The following is a 16936-nucleotide window of genomic DNA, read 5'->3' as shown; positions in this document are numbered from 1 at the left end:
TCATTGTCAACACGTTGGTGGTGCGGTGTGATCATACACCTAAGGCGCGTTCTTAATCAAAAGTCTGTTTGGTACATGTACGTACAGTCTGTACGGAACAGACTGTTGATTTATCAGGCGCTGGCAAATCGTCCCACAAGAGTTTTTTTCGGTTGCAAACTCGTTTCTGCTTTTATGCTTCAACGTCGAATGTTCCCGAATGCACATTGTACATTCGGGATTGCACAATAATAGCACTGGCGAAGCTGCAGAGGAACACTTACACTGCGATGCGTTGCGGTCAACATATTTGCTGAGGTGGGCGGTTGGCTCAGCAAATGCCGCAACGTTCGTCACGAACAACACGGCGATGTATGGTCATGCTCATGTATTGGTCTATCGAGACCATCTACATGTAGATATCGGTAAGTACATGTATGCGCCCCGATGTGCTGCGGATAACAACGGTGTTGATCACAACACGGAGACCAAAACTTCGTTGCGTTGGTGCAACAAACAATTTTTTTATCTTGACTTTACTATTTCACAGTCAAAACCATTTGGTGTCCAGTACATCACACAAACCAACCACAGATATCTTCTGGCCAAGCACGACATGGCGGACTCGAACGCGAAGCTCAACTCCTTGTTCGGCAAGAAGAAGAAGAAAAAATCCACGACTGTCAACGCCAACGTTATCGTTAAGACCAGCGCGCAGAATGCCGTGCGTGCTGCTGCCGAGCGCGCCGCTGCGGCCGCTCCCAAGCCCTCTCCGAAAGCCACGGCCCCTGCTGCCACTGCTTCAGGCAAAGTGTTGTCGGACCTGTCATTGAGCAGGGAGGAGGAGCAGGAGAAGGCTTCCTTCCAGTGGGCGAAGCAACCCAAGAAGTACAAGAACTTGAGCGAGAAGGAGGCGGTGGCTACCACGTGGGCCGAGCAGGAAGAGCGCAACCGCGTGAATCGCCGCATCCAGCTGGACAACGAGCGCGCCTTCCCGTCGCTGGGTGTGGACGCAGCCAAAGCCCAGCTACATGGTATGAAGGCTCCCACTACCAAGGCCGTCGAGACCAAGAACGTCTGGGCTTCGCTGCATGACGACGAGGATGAGGACTAAATCGATAGAGCGATTCGTGCCACAGCTCTGTACTGGGGAAACAACGAACAAATTCTGGAGCTTATAGTGTCCAAAACAACGTTACAAAGAGGTGGTAGGTGCTCTGCCTGGCCGAGACGAGCTGGGAGAATTCTGCTGCTCATCTATGTGACGGCTGGTCGGTCGAGTGACCGAACCGCGGCATGAGGTGCATCAGGCGCAGGTGAATCGTAATAGAATGAAACATCAAAAAGAGTCGAACGAGCAAAACATCAACTAGTAAAATACGAGTCGACCGGGCGCGTTCTGCTGCCTTGATTTCAAATAGGCAGGTCAACTTATTTTCTTTCAGGGACATCCATCGTTTCGAACGTGCAGCCCAGATACGAGCTGTACCCGTTTGGCTTGGCATTAGATACAGCACTGCCATTATTCCAGATGAGGTCAAAACCACCGATGTGGAGCTCATTGCCTTCGCGACGGCGTTCCAGGTCCACAACATCCAGTGTGTCCTGTACGAGTTTGGCTTTGAGCGCGTAGTCAGCGTGTGTGTCGCCAGTCAACGACGGCGAGGCGTTCACCTCGATAAGCCACGGCTTCAACGCGCTGTCAATTAACACGTCGTACCCGTACAACTCAAAGCAGTGTCGGTCCTGAATAATCGTCGGCTGCACAGCCAGCAGTGAGCGTGTGATGAGCGACTGGATGGCGAGGAACAACTGGTCAACTGCATCCTGACCGTATTTGCTAATAAGGAACATCTTGAGACTATGCAGTGGCCACTTGGAGCCAAGACGCTCATTGTAGTCGTCTGCACTCTTTTGCACCGACGCGTTTGTCAAGTGCATCAAGAGATTGTCCATGTCATCTTTGCTCTGAGTGTAGCGAGTGTGCGAGAAGCGAGCAAAACCCGCACGGTAGGTCCAGAATGTCAATGGCGAGAAGCTCGTCACTAGCGCGTACAATCGTAGGTCGAACTTTTTGCCACCCAGCAGTAGCCTGTCACCACAACGACGTAGTATAGTAAGTACTGTAACACATTGAGACTGGAGAAGCCGAAAGGTCAGCTTCGTACGGTGACTCGACGTATTTCTGCACAATATACGTGTCTGCAGTCTTGGCCTGCATTGCACCGTCACCTTTCCAAGAAGCGTCTCGTTTCCACTCGCTGATGTCACTAAGCTTCTCGAACAGAAAGATGCCACGACCTTGTGCCTTACCCACAGGCTTCATGATCCATCTACCTCCTGGCATACGCTTAAATTCCTCTACAAACATACCGTACTCATGTGGCAGAACAAACGTCGCCGCCCAGAAATCGTAGAGCTCCGCTTCTCGACGAGAATCCGGGTCACCACTTCGATAAGCGTCAATGTCACATCTACATTCGTGGCAAGACTACAGCGATGACGCACCTGCGCTCGAGCTGTCTCTTGACGCGCTTTAGGTTCTTGACCAGTAAATCCTTGCGCGTGAGCTCATAGTGATTCTGAAAGTGGTTGATACGCTGCACATGAACCGAAAAATAGTGAGTGGTTTTTGCTGTCTTTCCACAATTTTCCTATTGAGTTGCACCTGATGATCTTGAAGCGGCGTGAAGGCGTCCAAGTTCTCACGGATCCAAGCAACATCTGACCAGTGCAGATCCCAATCCAGGTCGCTATCTGTCTCGATCCAGCCGCCTTGGCGTTGCATTACATCCAGCACTGTATTGCTCAGCGAAGTTCGGAAGCGTATCATCCGCCTGCAGTAGCATAGCGCTCTATTACATCTGTAGTCTATTGATGCAACCGACGTCGAATCTGATACAATGTAATACTGAAAGACAAATTCACCTGCGATCCCGGCTATCAGGCCTCGCGCCAGACATAGGCCTCCTCTCCATTTTACAGGGAGCTTGAAAAGTTGCATGTCATACCTTTACGTGGTCCACATATTTTGCATTTTTCACTGCCGCGTGGAAGCAACTTTTGAACCAGGTCGAGATGGCGACGGAGCATAAGTATTCGGTGCTTTTGCCAACGTACAATGAACGCGAGAACCTGCCGCTTGTAGTGTGGCTATTGGACTCTACATTCGTCGACAAGTGCGTGCTACTACCGTGCTGCATTTCGCTCTGCGCCCTGCGCAATGCTGCGGTCATCACCGTAGACTTTAACTAACTCGGATTTTCACATCCAAACACGCAGCAAACTCAATTACGAGATCGTGATCGTAGAAGACAACAGCCCAGATGGCACGCTGCAGGTGGCACGCGACCTGCAGAAACTTTATGGCAAGGACAAGATCGTGATTTTGCCGCGTGAGGGCAAGCTAGGACTTGGATCCGCCTACCGCGACGGCCTGAAGCAAGCGACAGGCGACTATGTGTTCCTCATGGATGCTGATCTCTCGCACCACGTAAGCCATCTTGCAATTTGCCCTGCGTGAGTCTAATAGCTGAGGTTTCTGACTGCAATTTCTTGCGATATTTTCCCCATGCAGCCTAAATTTATTCCTGAGTTCATCAAGTACGCCAAAAGAGGCAGGCATGCAGATGGAGATGAGAATGAAGACTCACAGTATGCTGCGGTGTTGATACCAACAGGAAACAGGCTGAAGAGAACTGCGATATCGTCACAGGCACGCGCTACGTCTCCGGCGGCGGCGTACGTTTGTAATCGATAGCTCGAGATCCGTGGTTGCAGACTGCTGACATGATGCTGCGTTGTGCAGGTGTATGGATGGGACTTGCGTCGCAAGCTAACGAGTCGCGTGGCCAATTACTTGGCCACGGTACTGCTCAATCCGTCAGTCACGGACCTCACGGGCAGCTTCCGACTGTACAAGCGCGACGTCATCGAGGACATTATGAGCGCGATCCAGGGTCTGGGCTACGTTTTTCAGATGGAAATCCTTGTACGTGCGCGTCAGCGTCAGTACTCCATTGCCGAGGTGCCGATCACCTTCGTCGATCGCATCTACGGCGAGTCGAAGCTAGGCGCCGGGGAGATCGTGGCGTACCTCAAGGGACTCTTCAATCTTTTCTTTACGACGTAAAAAAGTAGGTAGAGCAGATGACGTTGTACGTGTCGAATTGTCACACTCTTGTTATCAGATAATTTGCCTGTTTTACTCTCCGGCTTTAGCCCCACCAAACTCGCAAACTGGGTTGTCTCGCTCCTGTTTTCAGGTCAGTTGCGAGATAACACACAAAGCTAAGCTCGGCTCGGCTCGCCAGCTCTTCTTATAATTTTGTGTTCAGTAACTCACTCCGTCCACATCTCATCATTCGCTCGCCTTCGCACCGCGCAGTCTTGTCGACACGTCCAATGTCATAACAGCGCTCTCTTTATCCACTTGTTTCTCTTCAGGAGCACGGGCATACGTTCTTGCAATGCCATCCTTGTCTTGCGCAGCAGCGACATGTCTTGCAGCAATCGAATCTGCGTCGTCACTGCCAATACCCAGCAGATTGCTCACGACGTCCAGGGGCGCGTCAGTTGCACCTCCGAATACAAACACAAAGAGGATGAAACCCAGCACGAGCACCAGCGGCACAGAGCACATGACCGCACCCACTTTGAGGGGAGACGTGGTGGCTCTCTCCGACATTGGGGTGCACGTGCGCCGTCTGCTTCTCTTTAGACCGGCGCGTCGTCGCTCCAACTCCTGCATCCAGTAGTTGTGCTCGTTGCTGCTCTCCTGCGGATTAGGCTCTTCTTGACCATGAGCACGTGCTTGCGCCTTTAGCAGTGGCGTGCGTTCGGGGAGCTCCTTCATTGGCGCTTGCAGCACACTGTAGCCGCTGATCTTACTCATACTGTACATGTCAGGGGCGAACTTGGCATTCCCACGGTTACGCCCACGCTCGCCCTTCAAAAGTACCTTAAGTGCAGTCTGGGTGCGCTCCGAGAGCTGTAGCGACGCCCGTGTACGCGCGAAGGCCGTGTCGGGACGCTCGACATACTCCTCAACCCGACGTTGGTCCGGCAATGGGGACGTGAACTGCGACACAGGCTGGTGCTCCGGGATGCTCTGCGGAATGCGGAAGCTACTGCTGCTGGAAGTGCGACTGAAGGAGCCGTAGGACGGACGAACCAGCGGCCGTTGCGTCTTCAGATCTAGCGCCGCAGACCAGAACATGATTCAACGAAGAGGAGGAAGTCCTAGATCTTCCGCTGCCGTAGAGCTAGTTGTGAAGTGGGCAACAGCTCGTAGCCCACGAGTGAGTGAGCTCTGCTTGGTTTGGTTGGTGCGTTGAAGCTGATGTGGATCTTTGGCAACTCACAAGTCAAAACGCCTCTTGAAGCCTAAGTCGCAGCCGCCTGTGGCACTGTTACGAAGTTTGTAGTATTTTTAATGGCACTCCAGAAGTTTCCACGCTGCTTCGACTTGATCTGGCAAGTCGAAATGTGAGTTGCATTGAAAGCTTACACCAGAGGGTTACAGACAAGGCGTAAGAAAATCGAAACTCAAAGTATTTAACAGTGGTCGAAGCTTTTTTGCCCCCGGTTTTTTAGCCACTCACATAAAACGGCTTCATGAAGCGGTTTTTAGTCGTATCAAAGCAACTGCTTTATTTTGCCAAGCGTATCCTTAACCTGCAGCAGTTACTCGACTTCGAAAAAAATGATGGTGAGAAAATGTAGTTCACGCGACATAGATAAAAATCTACTGCGCGAAGGGCTTTGTTGCTATTTGTATCATCAGTATAAACTCGGTGGCAACGCGCTTTTAGCCGACCTAAAGGACGCACCAGATAGCAGTCCGGATGGGTAAACTTTGTCACGATGTACAGTTAGATGTTGGACTTACAATGCTGGCTGACTGCCTACAGAAAGTCTATTTGGTCCAGACTCTCCGCACCACGTCCAAGCAAATGGGACCTACGGCCAAGTCGGTGACATTCCAAGTGTGAGAGATCGGCAAGCAACTGGTCGTGGCGAAAATTGGTGCTGGACCGCCACCTGCGAGGGATCTGCAGAAAGGTAAGGAACTTTTCACTCTTTGCGAGGTTGAGTGAAGAGCTCAGTCGTGAATTCTCCTTCCAGCAAAGAACATAAGAATACATCAACGGTTATATTACTTTTAAAACGTCGCTAGCACTACTACCTCCTACGTTCACCCAAGATACATGACCCCGATTAGAAGAAGACCGCGACGTTTTTGGTGGAGAAACAGGATATCTTCTTGCCGAATACCATATGAGTACAAGCGTGGAGAGAAGCCTTGGGCAGCGGAGCGCCAAGGGAGAAGGAAAAAGGAGTGGGAAAAGGATGAGCGCTCATGGGTGGTCCGGAAAAGGACTTGGAGTCATTGAAGGGGTAGGGATTTTACCGTTGAAAACGGAGCCCGTGGAGTTTCTCAAGAAAGAAGAGGAGATGCGCGCTGAGAGAGCTGCTGGCGGCGATACGAGGCTGAGGTCTCAGGGAAGGGACTGCCAGGGAGATGGCGAGGAACGTGGCACGCCGCAGCGGGCTGATTTCGAGACTGAAGGGTACGAGGCACGAACGGTCCACATAGAAGGCGAAGGTATGTTCGGTGTTGCGTCTCCGTCTCCGGGAACGAGAAGGACGGTTGAGTCTAAGCAAGGGACGCCTCTTGGTGAACAGATGTCCAACACGGTCCTAGAGCAGAGGGCACGCCAACCGGCGCCCAGCGAAGGAACGACGCCTGCGAGGACGACGACGGATACGCCCATGAAATCTTCGGTGAGGGACTAAGGAGGTCGCCGCGAGGTGAAACCATTTGAGCGCTGCCTGGGCGGTAGCTATCGTATACTTGGAATGACGGCATTGTTGGTTAAGGCTCTGTTTGGTTCCTAAACAAATTGCAATAATCAAAGCTCGATTGTAATCTCAACAAAAATAGAATCATATTCGTAATTGAAGATCCAAACATGCACCGCAATCGCAAGTTCTGCAAATGACAATTGCCGATCAGAATATTCGAGTAAATCAGTTGTGTCCAAACGCGGGTTGCCTGATTGTAATAATCAACTGAAATGCCATTTCGTAATATTCTACTCTAAGCAGAATTACCTCACCAGAAAGCAAAGGAAACCTTTGAACTTGAGTCACGGCGCGAGGTGTAGCGACGGCAAAAAACATTGAACTGACAAACAACAAAGCGCGCCATCTTCCGTACGTAACTACCTATCCATACGCAACCTGTACAGCCCATGTCACTTACTGTGGTCCTCATAACGATTCGTACTTCATTCGCAGATACAATGTCAGCCCGTTCTTCTAGCGCTGCCGCACGTGCTTCTTGGGATTTAGACATGGACGTTTTCCTGGTTGAAGCCATGACGGACCAAGCAAAAGCTGGGAAACGTGCGGACTCTGGGTTCAAGAAAGAAGCATGGGTGGCAGTACATGAGTCGATGAACGAACGATTCAACAAAGAGCTCACAATTCAGCAAATCAAGACCCGCGTCCAAACGGTAATACGTTCTTCAGAATTTACGGTGTTCATATGTGATCTTAACCTTGTGATAACCACAGCTAAAGTCCAAGTATACCACAATTTCTCACATGTTGCGAGTTTCGGGCTTTGGCTGGGATACCAACCACAATGTTGTACTCGTGCATGACGACGTATGGGATCGTTATGTCTCGGTAAGGATTCTAAACTGCATTCTGTGCTAATTGGACATCTTACCTGAACTTATGGTGTAAGGAACACCCCAAAGCCATCGACTTCCGAAAAAAAGCCGTCCCTTACTACGAAGACCTCGTAGATCTCTTTGAAGGGACATACGCTACTGGAGAGCACGCACTCAGTTCTGACGAGCCAATCGATTTCGACACAGATACAAACGTTCCTGAGGTACGAGGAGAATTTACAGCAAGTACAGGGGATTCAAATTCAGCTCCCGCTCCTCCGACGCTTCCAAACGAGGCAACAGCCACATCAGCTACGTCAACAGATCGGGGAGACCTGAGGGGCGGCAACAAGAACGATTCCCAGCAGAAAGGAAGTCGTAAACGCAACCGTGATAGCGGTGGCGCTTTGATTGCTGATGCTATCAACGAAGTTGCGACCGAAATGCGGAATCGCACTGCTCGAATGAAAACATTGACTTCCTCGCAGAAGGCTATAAAAGTCCTCCAGAAGACTTATGCTGAGCGCTTCTCTGCGCTCGAAATGGCACAAGCATTTGATGTCATGCTGGACGAAAACAAGGCTAGGCTCTTTGTGGTGATGGAAGAAGGAGAGGTTCGCGATATTTGGCTCGCAAACCAGGTGAGTTCGAGCGATTAAAGACATTGAGTTGTCTACGGAAGGTGGTACGTTCCAAACGTTTGCATTACTTAAATGAGTTTACGTCAAGTCCGACGCATAGTTCGTGTAGGAGTCCCACATCGCTTTTGCAATTCTATCCCGAAAAGAATTTGCCTCTTTCGTTTTTGCACGCCTTTGCTGAGCTGTTGTTCCAGCGTTGGTGTCCGTAATTCCACTGCTAGTAGAGTTGTCCTGCAAGTCATCAGGCCCGTATACTTCACCTTCAGGATCGTCATTTGGATCATTTTGAATGCGAATAAAGTTGTGTAGAACACAGCAGGCCAACACGATTTCAGCTTGCGTTGTGATGCTAAACTCAGGTGGCGTTGTCAATACCGGAAACCGTCGCTTTACCACACCAAAAGCGCGTTCGATGACGTTGCGAGCTTGTGCATGACGCAAATTGTAATACTCCTTATAATTCTGTGGTCTAAGAAACCAAAAGTTAGTTTCAACAGTGATATTTGAACTCATAACATCTCATGTCGTACCGTTCGTTTGCTTGACCCCACTCACGAAGGTGATAACGTACACCCCGGTATGGTGTAAGAATCTTCCGTTGTTAGGCCCATACCCTGCATCACCCAAGTCAAACAATCCGGAAGGAGTGGCGAATCCTTTTCGACGCGTATCTTCCAGTACCGTAGAGTCAGCAGCAGAGCCTGCATGTTGTGAAAACAATACAAAATAATAAGTGTTGACAGAACACATAGTAGCATGGTACAAATTTACCTTCCCATCCGGCTAAGACAAAAGCAAACTGCATGTCAAATGTGCAAGCTGCAAACACGTTCTGGCTTAAACGCCCTGTTCGATCACGAAAAGGTTTTGCATCTTTTTCTGGAACATAGGCAGGAATATGTGTACCGTCAAACGCAAGGCGACACTTGTCGAACTGCGACGCATATTTTGGATTTTTTGCCAATTCATTAGACGGTGTCTTGGGCTGTACGATGTACTTCTTTGCGAGAGAACACACAACCTTCAGAACACTGTGGAAGTGCCTGTGATTAATTTACATCGTCAATTTCATGCTTGCCACACATCACATAATAGACCTACCTGTGCACAGTTTCCCCACTGTGCTGGAAGCGTTCCATTAGGTCGCGGTTGGACGCGTTCTTCGAAAGACAGTAGAGAAACATCGCCACGCTCTCTTTCACCTCAACACGCGCCCACGGAGAGGCAGGTACAGCTTCTTCCACTTCAGTACATAAGCGCTCAAACACTTCCTTGGTCACTCGAAAGTTTCTAAAGATGCGCAAAGGGTGGCCCTCCTCTAGCTCGGCGACCCAGCCGGCGCCGGTCAGTGAAGACGTGTGGCAATCTTCCTTGCAGTAATATGTGGCGCCGTAGTAGGCGGCAGTTAGCGCGAGCACTTGTGCAGTCGGTTCCAGCTCGTCGTCGCTCTGTTCCTCTTCGATCTGTTCTTCGCGCTCGTTCATTGTTTTACTTGCGTCAAATCAGCTGTGAAGGGGTTGCATATAATATCTTTTTTTTGTGTGTTGGATGCACAAACACAATAAATTCGACGATTGTGATCACTGAAGTTTCTGAAAGCTAGCTCGGGGTGCCAAACACGCCAAAACACCAGTAATGGATTGCAATCCTAGGATACCATTTTGAGTGAAATTGTAATTTATTCTAGACCCGGATCCAAACGGAGCCTAAACAATCCAGATTACGACATGACAACCATTTTTTGCAACGTTATCGCCTTAATGCAAGGCTAAAAGCTAAATGGATACGTGGTAGGACAAGGTAGGACTTAAAAATATGACATAAATTACGATGTGTACCACACATGAAATATATAATGATGTGCATCTGAGGTACAGTTCCAATAAAATGAGTTGATTAAGCCCGTATGAGGAAAGCACATCCTTTATCCTTTTCAGTAGTACATTGGAGGGGTTGTTGATCGTGTCATAAAGCGCATATTGTGGTCATACTATATGAGCAGGAATGGGTGCTACTGAACAGGTTCAAAATGGTGATAATTATACGTGGCGAAACGTGCATACAGTATTGTAATATTTACTGAAATCTCATGAAGATATGATTCTGGCTCAGTAAGTGTCGTGAAAAAGGAGCGCATGCGACCCAACCGGAGGCCAATTGCTTACTCCTATCAAAATATATACGCTCGCAGAATAATGGATAAAATCGCCATACTTGTTTCGATAGATCACTGATGGGCTACACTAGAATGTGTAGGTATTATTTTTAGTATTATTCATACCAGAACGAAATGCTGCCCTATCGCTTTGAAATTGAAAAATTGAATAAATGTGTGTATGCTGGGTGCTGGACTTTGTAGTCAAAACATGTCAAAGCAGCTGCTATATTTTGTTACCAATGCATTATATTTGCTAGTGCACCGGCATGTAGCGCATCTACGCAGTATTACGATTCGTAAAGTGAGGGATACGACTAGCCTCAAAGCAACTAAATCAGCTCAGAATGTTACCGACTAAATCATAAACCATGTTTCACCAATCACCAAGGTTAACGATCTTTCACTCTCGCTCATCGTCCCTACCCATTATATCACGGGACCGTATAGCTTATATTGGAGCATGGTGCGACAGTATAGCTGTAAGCGACCTCGAAGCTAATTTGGCATTAGCATTCCTCAATTAACGCTGCTTGGACTAGCTAACGCTGCTTGATTTAATTAACGTTGCTTCAAATCATTAACGTTGTATTTATCAGTTGCTACTCTTGCTTGTATCCCTTTGCGAACCACCATCTATGTCGGATTTTCACCAGCTTGGAGGGGAATACATCGAGTAGTTCTTCGTTTGTAACTCGTGCAGCTTCCTCGTCATCATGAGTAATCGGATAGATCAGCGATTCGCACATCACGAACCAAAGTAGTCGCAAACGAAGTACCTGGATATAGTCAGCTGTCACAATATCCAGATCGAACCCTCGATTTGGGACTCGAACATGTGCGTGAACCATAGCTAGCACCATCACACCGCGGCTGTCTAGGTTGAGACATCCATTGGGTGGGGATATGTGCAGAAAATTCGTGCGTCTCCTCTCCACGCGATCGTAGGTACGCATCCCACCTTTGTAGAAAAGGAAACACTTTTTCTTCCCAGATCCGCTTCAACTCGTGTGATGATCCGAGTGGGTCATAAAAATGTACAACTAGGTCCCCATTATTAATGGAGACCATAATCAGAGTCCAGTGCATCCCGTGAGTGTTTACCGGCATTACTACCATTTTGTAGTAGTGTTTCCTGCAGAAAAAAGTTGTTCCGCTTGTAGTTGGCCCACATACTACAGCAGCTTTTCCGTTTCCTTTTGAAATACTTCAACACGGCAGAATGACGCCCCTTCGAAAATGCGTTGTACCACCGTAAAAAAATCCCTTCGGACGGACTAGGTTCCAAACAAAAATGTCAGCGCAGGTACTTCAGCAAAGGAAAAAAACTGTTTACCTGTACAGCATGTTTGCAAAGCAGCGTTGAACCACGTCACGTTCTTCGGGGTTCAAGCCAAATTCGATCCAAGCATTTTCTTCCAATACGACAGAGCGTGAAATTGGCAAAATAACACTTTGGCGTCTGGAAAGCACGACTCAAGCACTTGCCATTCCACAAAATGTTTGTCAATGACGAACGTTTGAACTTTTCCCCACGAGTCTGTTTTTTTTGCTTTGAAGAAATCGAAAATAGCCGTCATCGTGTCTGCTCTCTGGTTTAGAGCCAAAAATTCCAGGACAGGCACACCGCGTCCCAAAGGTCCGGTAGCCATGAAACTTCCTACACACGTTGCAATAATAAATGAACGCGTTAACGTTGCATACAATAACGTTGCATTTAAAAATATAGAAACGGCTCTTTTGAGCAACGTTACAGAGCAACTATAATTGGCAACGTTTCCAATAATGAACACTCCATCGTACCAAGATGGTACCCCAGATTATTTGTTCCATGCGTGAAGTCGAGAGATAGATTCTCTCCCCAATGCTCGAAGAATAGCTTCTGGACGCGTGCCTGGACAACGATAGCACAGGTAATGTCCAGATCGTCTTATATCATCAAGACTTCCGAGCTGTCGACCTGTTTCAGCGAATGAAGGAGGTTCTGCAGGCGATCCTGAGCACTTGAGCTCGCTTGCATACGTCGCAGGACGTTACGAATAACCTGTGAAGATACTACTCGGCCTTATCACAATATAGATTTGTTGATTATTAAAGTAATTGAATAAAAACATGTAACAAGCCATAGTCCTACTCACCAAGCTCACTCGAGGCATACACTGCTATTTGACGTGAGCATCAGGCAAAACGGCGATGTTGTCAGCAAGTGGACCCTCTGAAGGCACTTCCCGAATTCCACGCACAGCCCTGATTGTCTCAGCACGTTCTTCACGAGAAGCGACCAGACTTTGCCCTCACTAGACGTGCTCACCAGTGTGACAAATGCGTCGAATCGAGCCTCACAACCCGTGTAGTTTGAGTGAGCTTCTCGGTCACCGCTAGCACGACTCGGTTGGGCGACGCCGTGAACACATCGGAAATTTTTGAATCCGTACGTGAAACTGACTGGGATTTCGTTTTCAGAAGGGCTGGAAACGTACAAGGACCACGCCAAAAATAATTAAATATCACCAACAGCTCAGAGAACCAGCGTTACTTACTCTGTACAGTTTGCTACCTTGACGCTTGACCGAGTTCTGAAGTGGAAGCCTGTTGCTCGGCCGTACGCTTCCCGAGCCGACATCACCTGATCCCATATCCGGTAGCCTTTTCTTGGAGCCGGTTCTGCGTGGGTGCGCACACTGTTATGAGCAGCAGCTATCTTCGCTCATGTCTCTGAAGCCCCACTCTTGCGCTGTCGAGGTTTCTTCTCCTTCATGAAGAGCATTTCTTCTGGTACCTGGACCGGAGCTTGGTTCGCCGGCAAATCCTCAAAAGGGTCTGCTACTTGGGTGGAAACTTCATCCTCATTGTCACTTGTGACTGTTTCAGCCTGGCCAGCATTCGGACTCGGCACATGTGGTGAGTGAACCCGTCGCGACTGCTCGGATGATGTACTTGTGCCTATGTACGATTTAACGAGGTAAATATAATTAGTCACTGTAGCAACGTTACGAGAGCAACGTTATCTGAGCAACGTTACGGACGCAACCTTATCAAAGCAACGATGACATAATTAAAACCATATCCTTACCTTCACCGGATCCCGAGCCCGATGAAACTCCCCTGCTCTTTTTCGACTACGTAATCGAGGCTGCACGCTTCCTCGGCGCCTTTTTCTAAGAGGGTACCGCTTTATGTTTGCCCGTTCCTGTGCCGTATAGATACATTATCTTTCTCAAAATCAAAAATCAACCACTAACGTAAAAATGAAGCACTCACCGCTGCTTCCTTCTAACGCCTTTCTCGGTGTCGAAGCCTTATTCGATGTCCCAGTCTTCTTGGCTGGATATGAACATAATTCAAACACACAAAAGGATAGCAACGTCAGTAGAAGTGAACAGAATTATTTTTAGAAAATAGAACTGTGTCGTCACACCTTTTTTCTTTGCATGATCATCCGTCAAACGTGAAGCATTGTGTGCGCTTGTCTCCAACGAGGTCGCGCAGGAGGGGCTCGGCGCTGTGGTGGTCGCGTTGGTAGTTGCCTGCGGCACCTCGTCCGAGATGCTCAAAGCGCGATTGGCGGTATTCGTCCTGCGTAACGACGCGGTCAACTGCTGATCCAATGTTGAAGTCTCGCTTGCACACGGGTCAGATAGGAGCTTCGCCTCTGTAGAAGCCACAGTTCCAGCGCCCGAGTCAGTCGTTGTAATTGGCGACTCACGCGCGTTTTTGCACTAGCGTCGACAGAAGCCTGGCTAACGCGCGCACCGTCGGTTCTGTTCGGCTGAGCTCGCAACGAATGACCGTTTCCAGCTGCTCAACACAGGGTGAGCACAATTTAGCAACATTTAGGCAACGTTAGTATTTCTGGAAACCTTAACTGATTTAAGACTTTTTATAAAATCATACCTTGCGTTATCAATAGTGGTCTTTTCGGCCGATTTGATTAAAGACTGGTCACCGAAAGCACCATCCGCCCCTGCCATGTCGGTCGACAAAGCCGGAACGTTCAGGGCTTCTTAAGCGAAGATACGGCAACATTTTTCGGCGACGTAACAATATCTAGCAACGTTAGAGACAGCAACCGGACCGACGAGCAACAATACGCTGACCTTGTGTTGTATGTCCCGGCGGCTTCAAGGACTTCACCCGCTTTCCACCTTTCTTCCTTACAATGGAGGGCAGCACTGCTTTCTTAGGAGATGGCTTCACCGGCTTGCCTACTTTCTTCGGTGATGACTTAGTCGGGATCACCCCTGCAATAATAGTAGTCAAAATTTAACCTCGTGCGGCCTTCCGAGGCTTAAGAGCAGCCTTGGCCTTGTTCCTGCCTCTTTTCGTCTTCTTTTGAGGCGGCTCTCGGTCGGAGCTCGCGTCTCCGTCCGACGCGGCGTTACTCGCAAAACCTTCGTCGCTCGCGTGGTCGGGACCCATGTCGTGATAAAAATGGGCCGGCTTCGAAGTACGACTTCGTAGTGCTCGTCCTACACAAAAAACAATACAGCGTAAATGAACGGGCAGCTATATTTTGTTTTGTACACCAGGTTTCTATCAGTTTATACACATGCTAAACCTTTACTGCGATGTAAAACCTGTGAAGTTTATACAAATAGGTAGGGAAATAAGACCTTATCATTTGAAATTTGTGTCGAATCAATACCTACTATTGGTGTTTGCACTTAATCTCGAATTAGGTCTGTACGTACTACTACTCGTCCCTAGTGCCCTCCTATCATTGTCGTTAAGTCCGCGTATACAGCTTGTATACTGGGACGGACACTCTTGGGTGAGACGGACATACCTGTGTACAAACATGCATATAAACCGTAAACTGGGACGGACGCACCTGAGTGGGACGGACACACCTGTGTACAATGTGCACACCACATATCACGATTGTCCTCTCGCACCAGATCCCGCGATCGACCCAATTGAATTTGGCGACCAATCACAATTCAGGATACCAAATGATCTGCCAATCAGATCACACTATTCGTGTCACTTCACGCATTCGGCACGCGCAGTTCGCATGCCAAGCGGTATGCATCCAGACGAGTAGACAGCGAAGTGCAACCACCTGATTCGCCACACTACTGGAGCACCACACATCATGAGCATTATACCGCTCACGGAGCGTCTGTCGTCACGGTTGCCGGCTCAATCTGCATCGGAGTATGCGACGAGGTCCGTTCCTTGGCGTCCGTCGTACGTGATGCCAACGTCCTTGGTTCTCAACAGGTAATTCACCACCCTGATCCCAGCAGCCCAGTGCTTTTGTCCCAGATCTTCCAGGGAGCGGCTCAACCGAGCAACGGGAATTAAGATGTTGGGTCGTGCTCTACGTGCCAGGTACATCTGGCGCCCCACCCACGAGCGAACGGTACGGCTTGGATTCCATCTTGATCATGTCGGCTTCGCTGTAGGGTTGGTCAACCTTGATCAGAAAAACGCCAGCTTCCAGTGAAGTGAGGTACGGCTTAGCGTCCTTTTGTCCGAATGTCTTGATGATCGACTCTGGATATGCTTGTTGGCGGAATGCGTAGAGTCTTGCACTCCATGTCGAAGACGATCTTGATCCCAAGAACACATTAAGCACGCCCAAGATCCTTGATCTTGAACTTCTCGGCTATTTTAGCTTCCCCGAAGCGATGATATCCTTGTCCTTCACCGCGATGGGCATGTTATCGACATAGATACAAACTATACACGTGTCGTCACCTTCGCCCCTCGAGTATACACATGGGTCGGCATCGATCGGATTGTATCCTATGACCCTGAGATGTCTGTCGGCTTTCTCGCTCCACACACGAGGCTATTGCTTAAAGCAATGTAGCAGTAGCCACACGACTTCAGCTTCAGCTTCAGTCTCAGCCGGGAGGAGCTCTCGTAATCCCTTTGGTAACGATTTGTAGATCGCTTCGTTAAGCCTTCCTCAGAGAACTGCTCTGACGACGTCATACCGCTCAATCTCGAACCAGTCCGCAGCACACTTATCCGACTTGTCACGAGTCGAATCCATATAAGTCACCTCTTGTGGCTTCGACGCTCCTGCCACTTCAGGATCCGTCGTTTTGTCAATGTAACGCGTGCGTGCCCGCGTAATCATGGGGGGGGGGGTGAGCCATACGACACGGTCGCGTTATTTACGCTCACGTCACGTTGAAGTGGAATCACGTCACCATCTTCAGCTTTATCAAAACATAATATGTGTAGAGTCCCCAGATTGCAAGTCTTCTGCGTTGGCTCCGTCGCGATGACTTCTGTGTTTTTATCTTCACGATGTGCCATGGTCAGCATCGCATCCACCTCGGGCTTCGAATCAACAACACCGCTACTTTCAACAAGATTTGCCGGGTGTCGATACACGGCGTCATCCTTCGTCTTCGCTAGTTTGCGTAGGCGTCGTCACTATTGTGTTTACCTGTTTCGCGAGGCACGCTTTCTGCCATGGTCGACTGCTGTTCGAGTGCTTGATTGTAATGTGGTCCAGGCGT

The 16936-nt window shown here is 49.0% G+C and overlaps 4 protein-coding genes across 4 annotated transcripts; 2 read left to right on the top strand and 2 right to left on the bottom strand.

The window, feature by feature from the left end:
- Nucleotides 1-258: 258 nt before the first annotated feature.
- On the top strand, nt 259-1357 carry PITG_09939 (uncharacterized protein; the record flags this gene model as incomplete). The annotated part of the gene is made up of 1 exon (XM_002902438.1): nt 259-1357. One exon carries the CDS (start codon nt 596-598, stop codon nt 1091-1093), a length of 498 nt encoding a protein of 165 aa, XP_002902484.1.
- On the bottom strand, nt 1358-2951 carry PITG_09938 (tubulin-tyrosine ligase family; the record flags this gene model as incomplete). The annotated part of the gene is made up of 5 exons (XM_002902437.1): nt 1358-2071; nt 2148-2429; nt 2488-2579; nt 2648-2816; nt 2908-2951. The coding sequence occupies 4 exons, from the start codon at nt 2765-2767 to the stop codon at nt 1411-1413; spliced, it is 1155 nt and encodes a 384-aa protein (XP_002902483.1).
- Nucleotides 2952-3036: 85 nt separating this feature from the next.
- On the top strand, nt 3037-4111 carry PITG_09937 (dolichol-phosphate mannosyltransferase; the record flags this gene model as incomplete). Its single annotated transcript, XM_002902436.1, has 5 exons — nt 3037-3158; nt 3262-3472; nt 3557-3582; nt 3660-3720; nt 3788-4111. 5 exons carry the CDS (start codon nt 3058-3060, stop codon nt 4109-4111), a joined length of 723 nt encoding a protein of 240 aa, XP_002902482.1.
- A 27-nt stretch (nt 4112-4138) lies between these two features.
- PITG_09936 (uncharacterized protein) lies at nt 4139-5450 on the bottom strand (the record flags this gene model as incomplete). Its single annotated transcript, XM_002902435.1, has 1 exon — nt 4139-5450. One exon carries the CDS (start codon nt 5195-5197, stop codon nt 4340-4342), a length of 858 nt encoding a protein of 285 aa, XP_002902481.1.
- Between the last annotated feature and the right edge of the window lie 11486 nt (nt 5451-16936).

This window comes from Phytophthora infestans, genomic scaffold, assembly GCF_000142945.1.
Source record: "Phytophthora infestans T30-4 supercont1.17 genomic scaffold, whole genome shotgun sequence".
Lineage (NCBI taxonomy): Eukaryota > Oomycota > Peronosporomycetes > Peronosporales > Peronosporaceae > Phytophthora > Phytophthora infestans.
The sequence above is the reverse complement of the archived record's forward strand: the minus strand, read 5'-3'. Positions and strand labels throughout refer to the sequence as shown.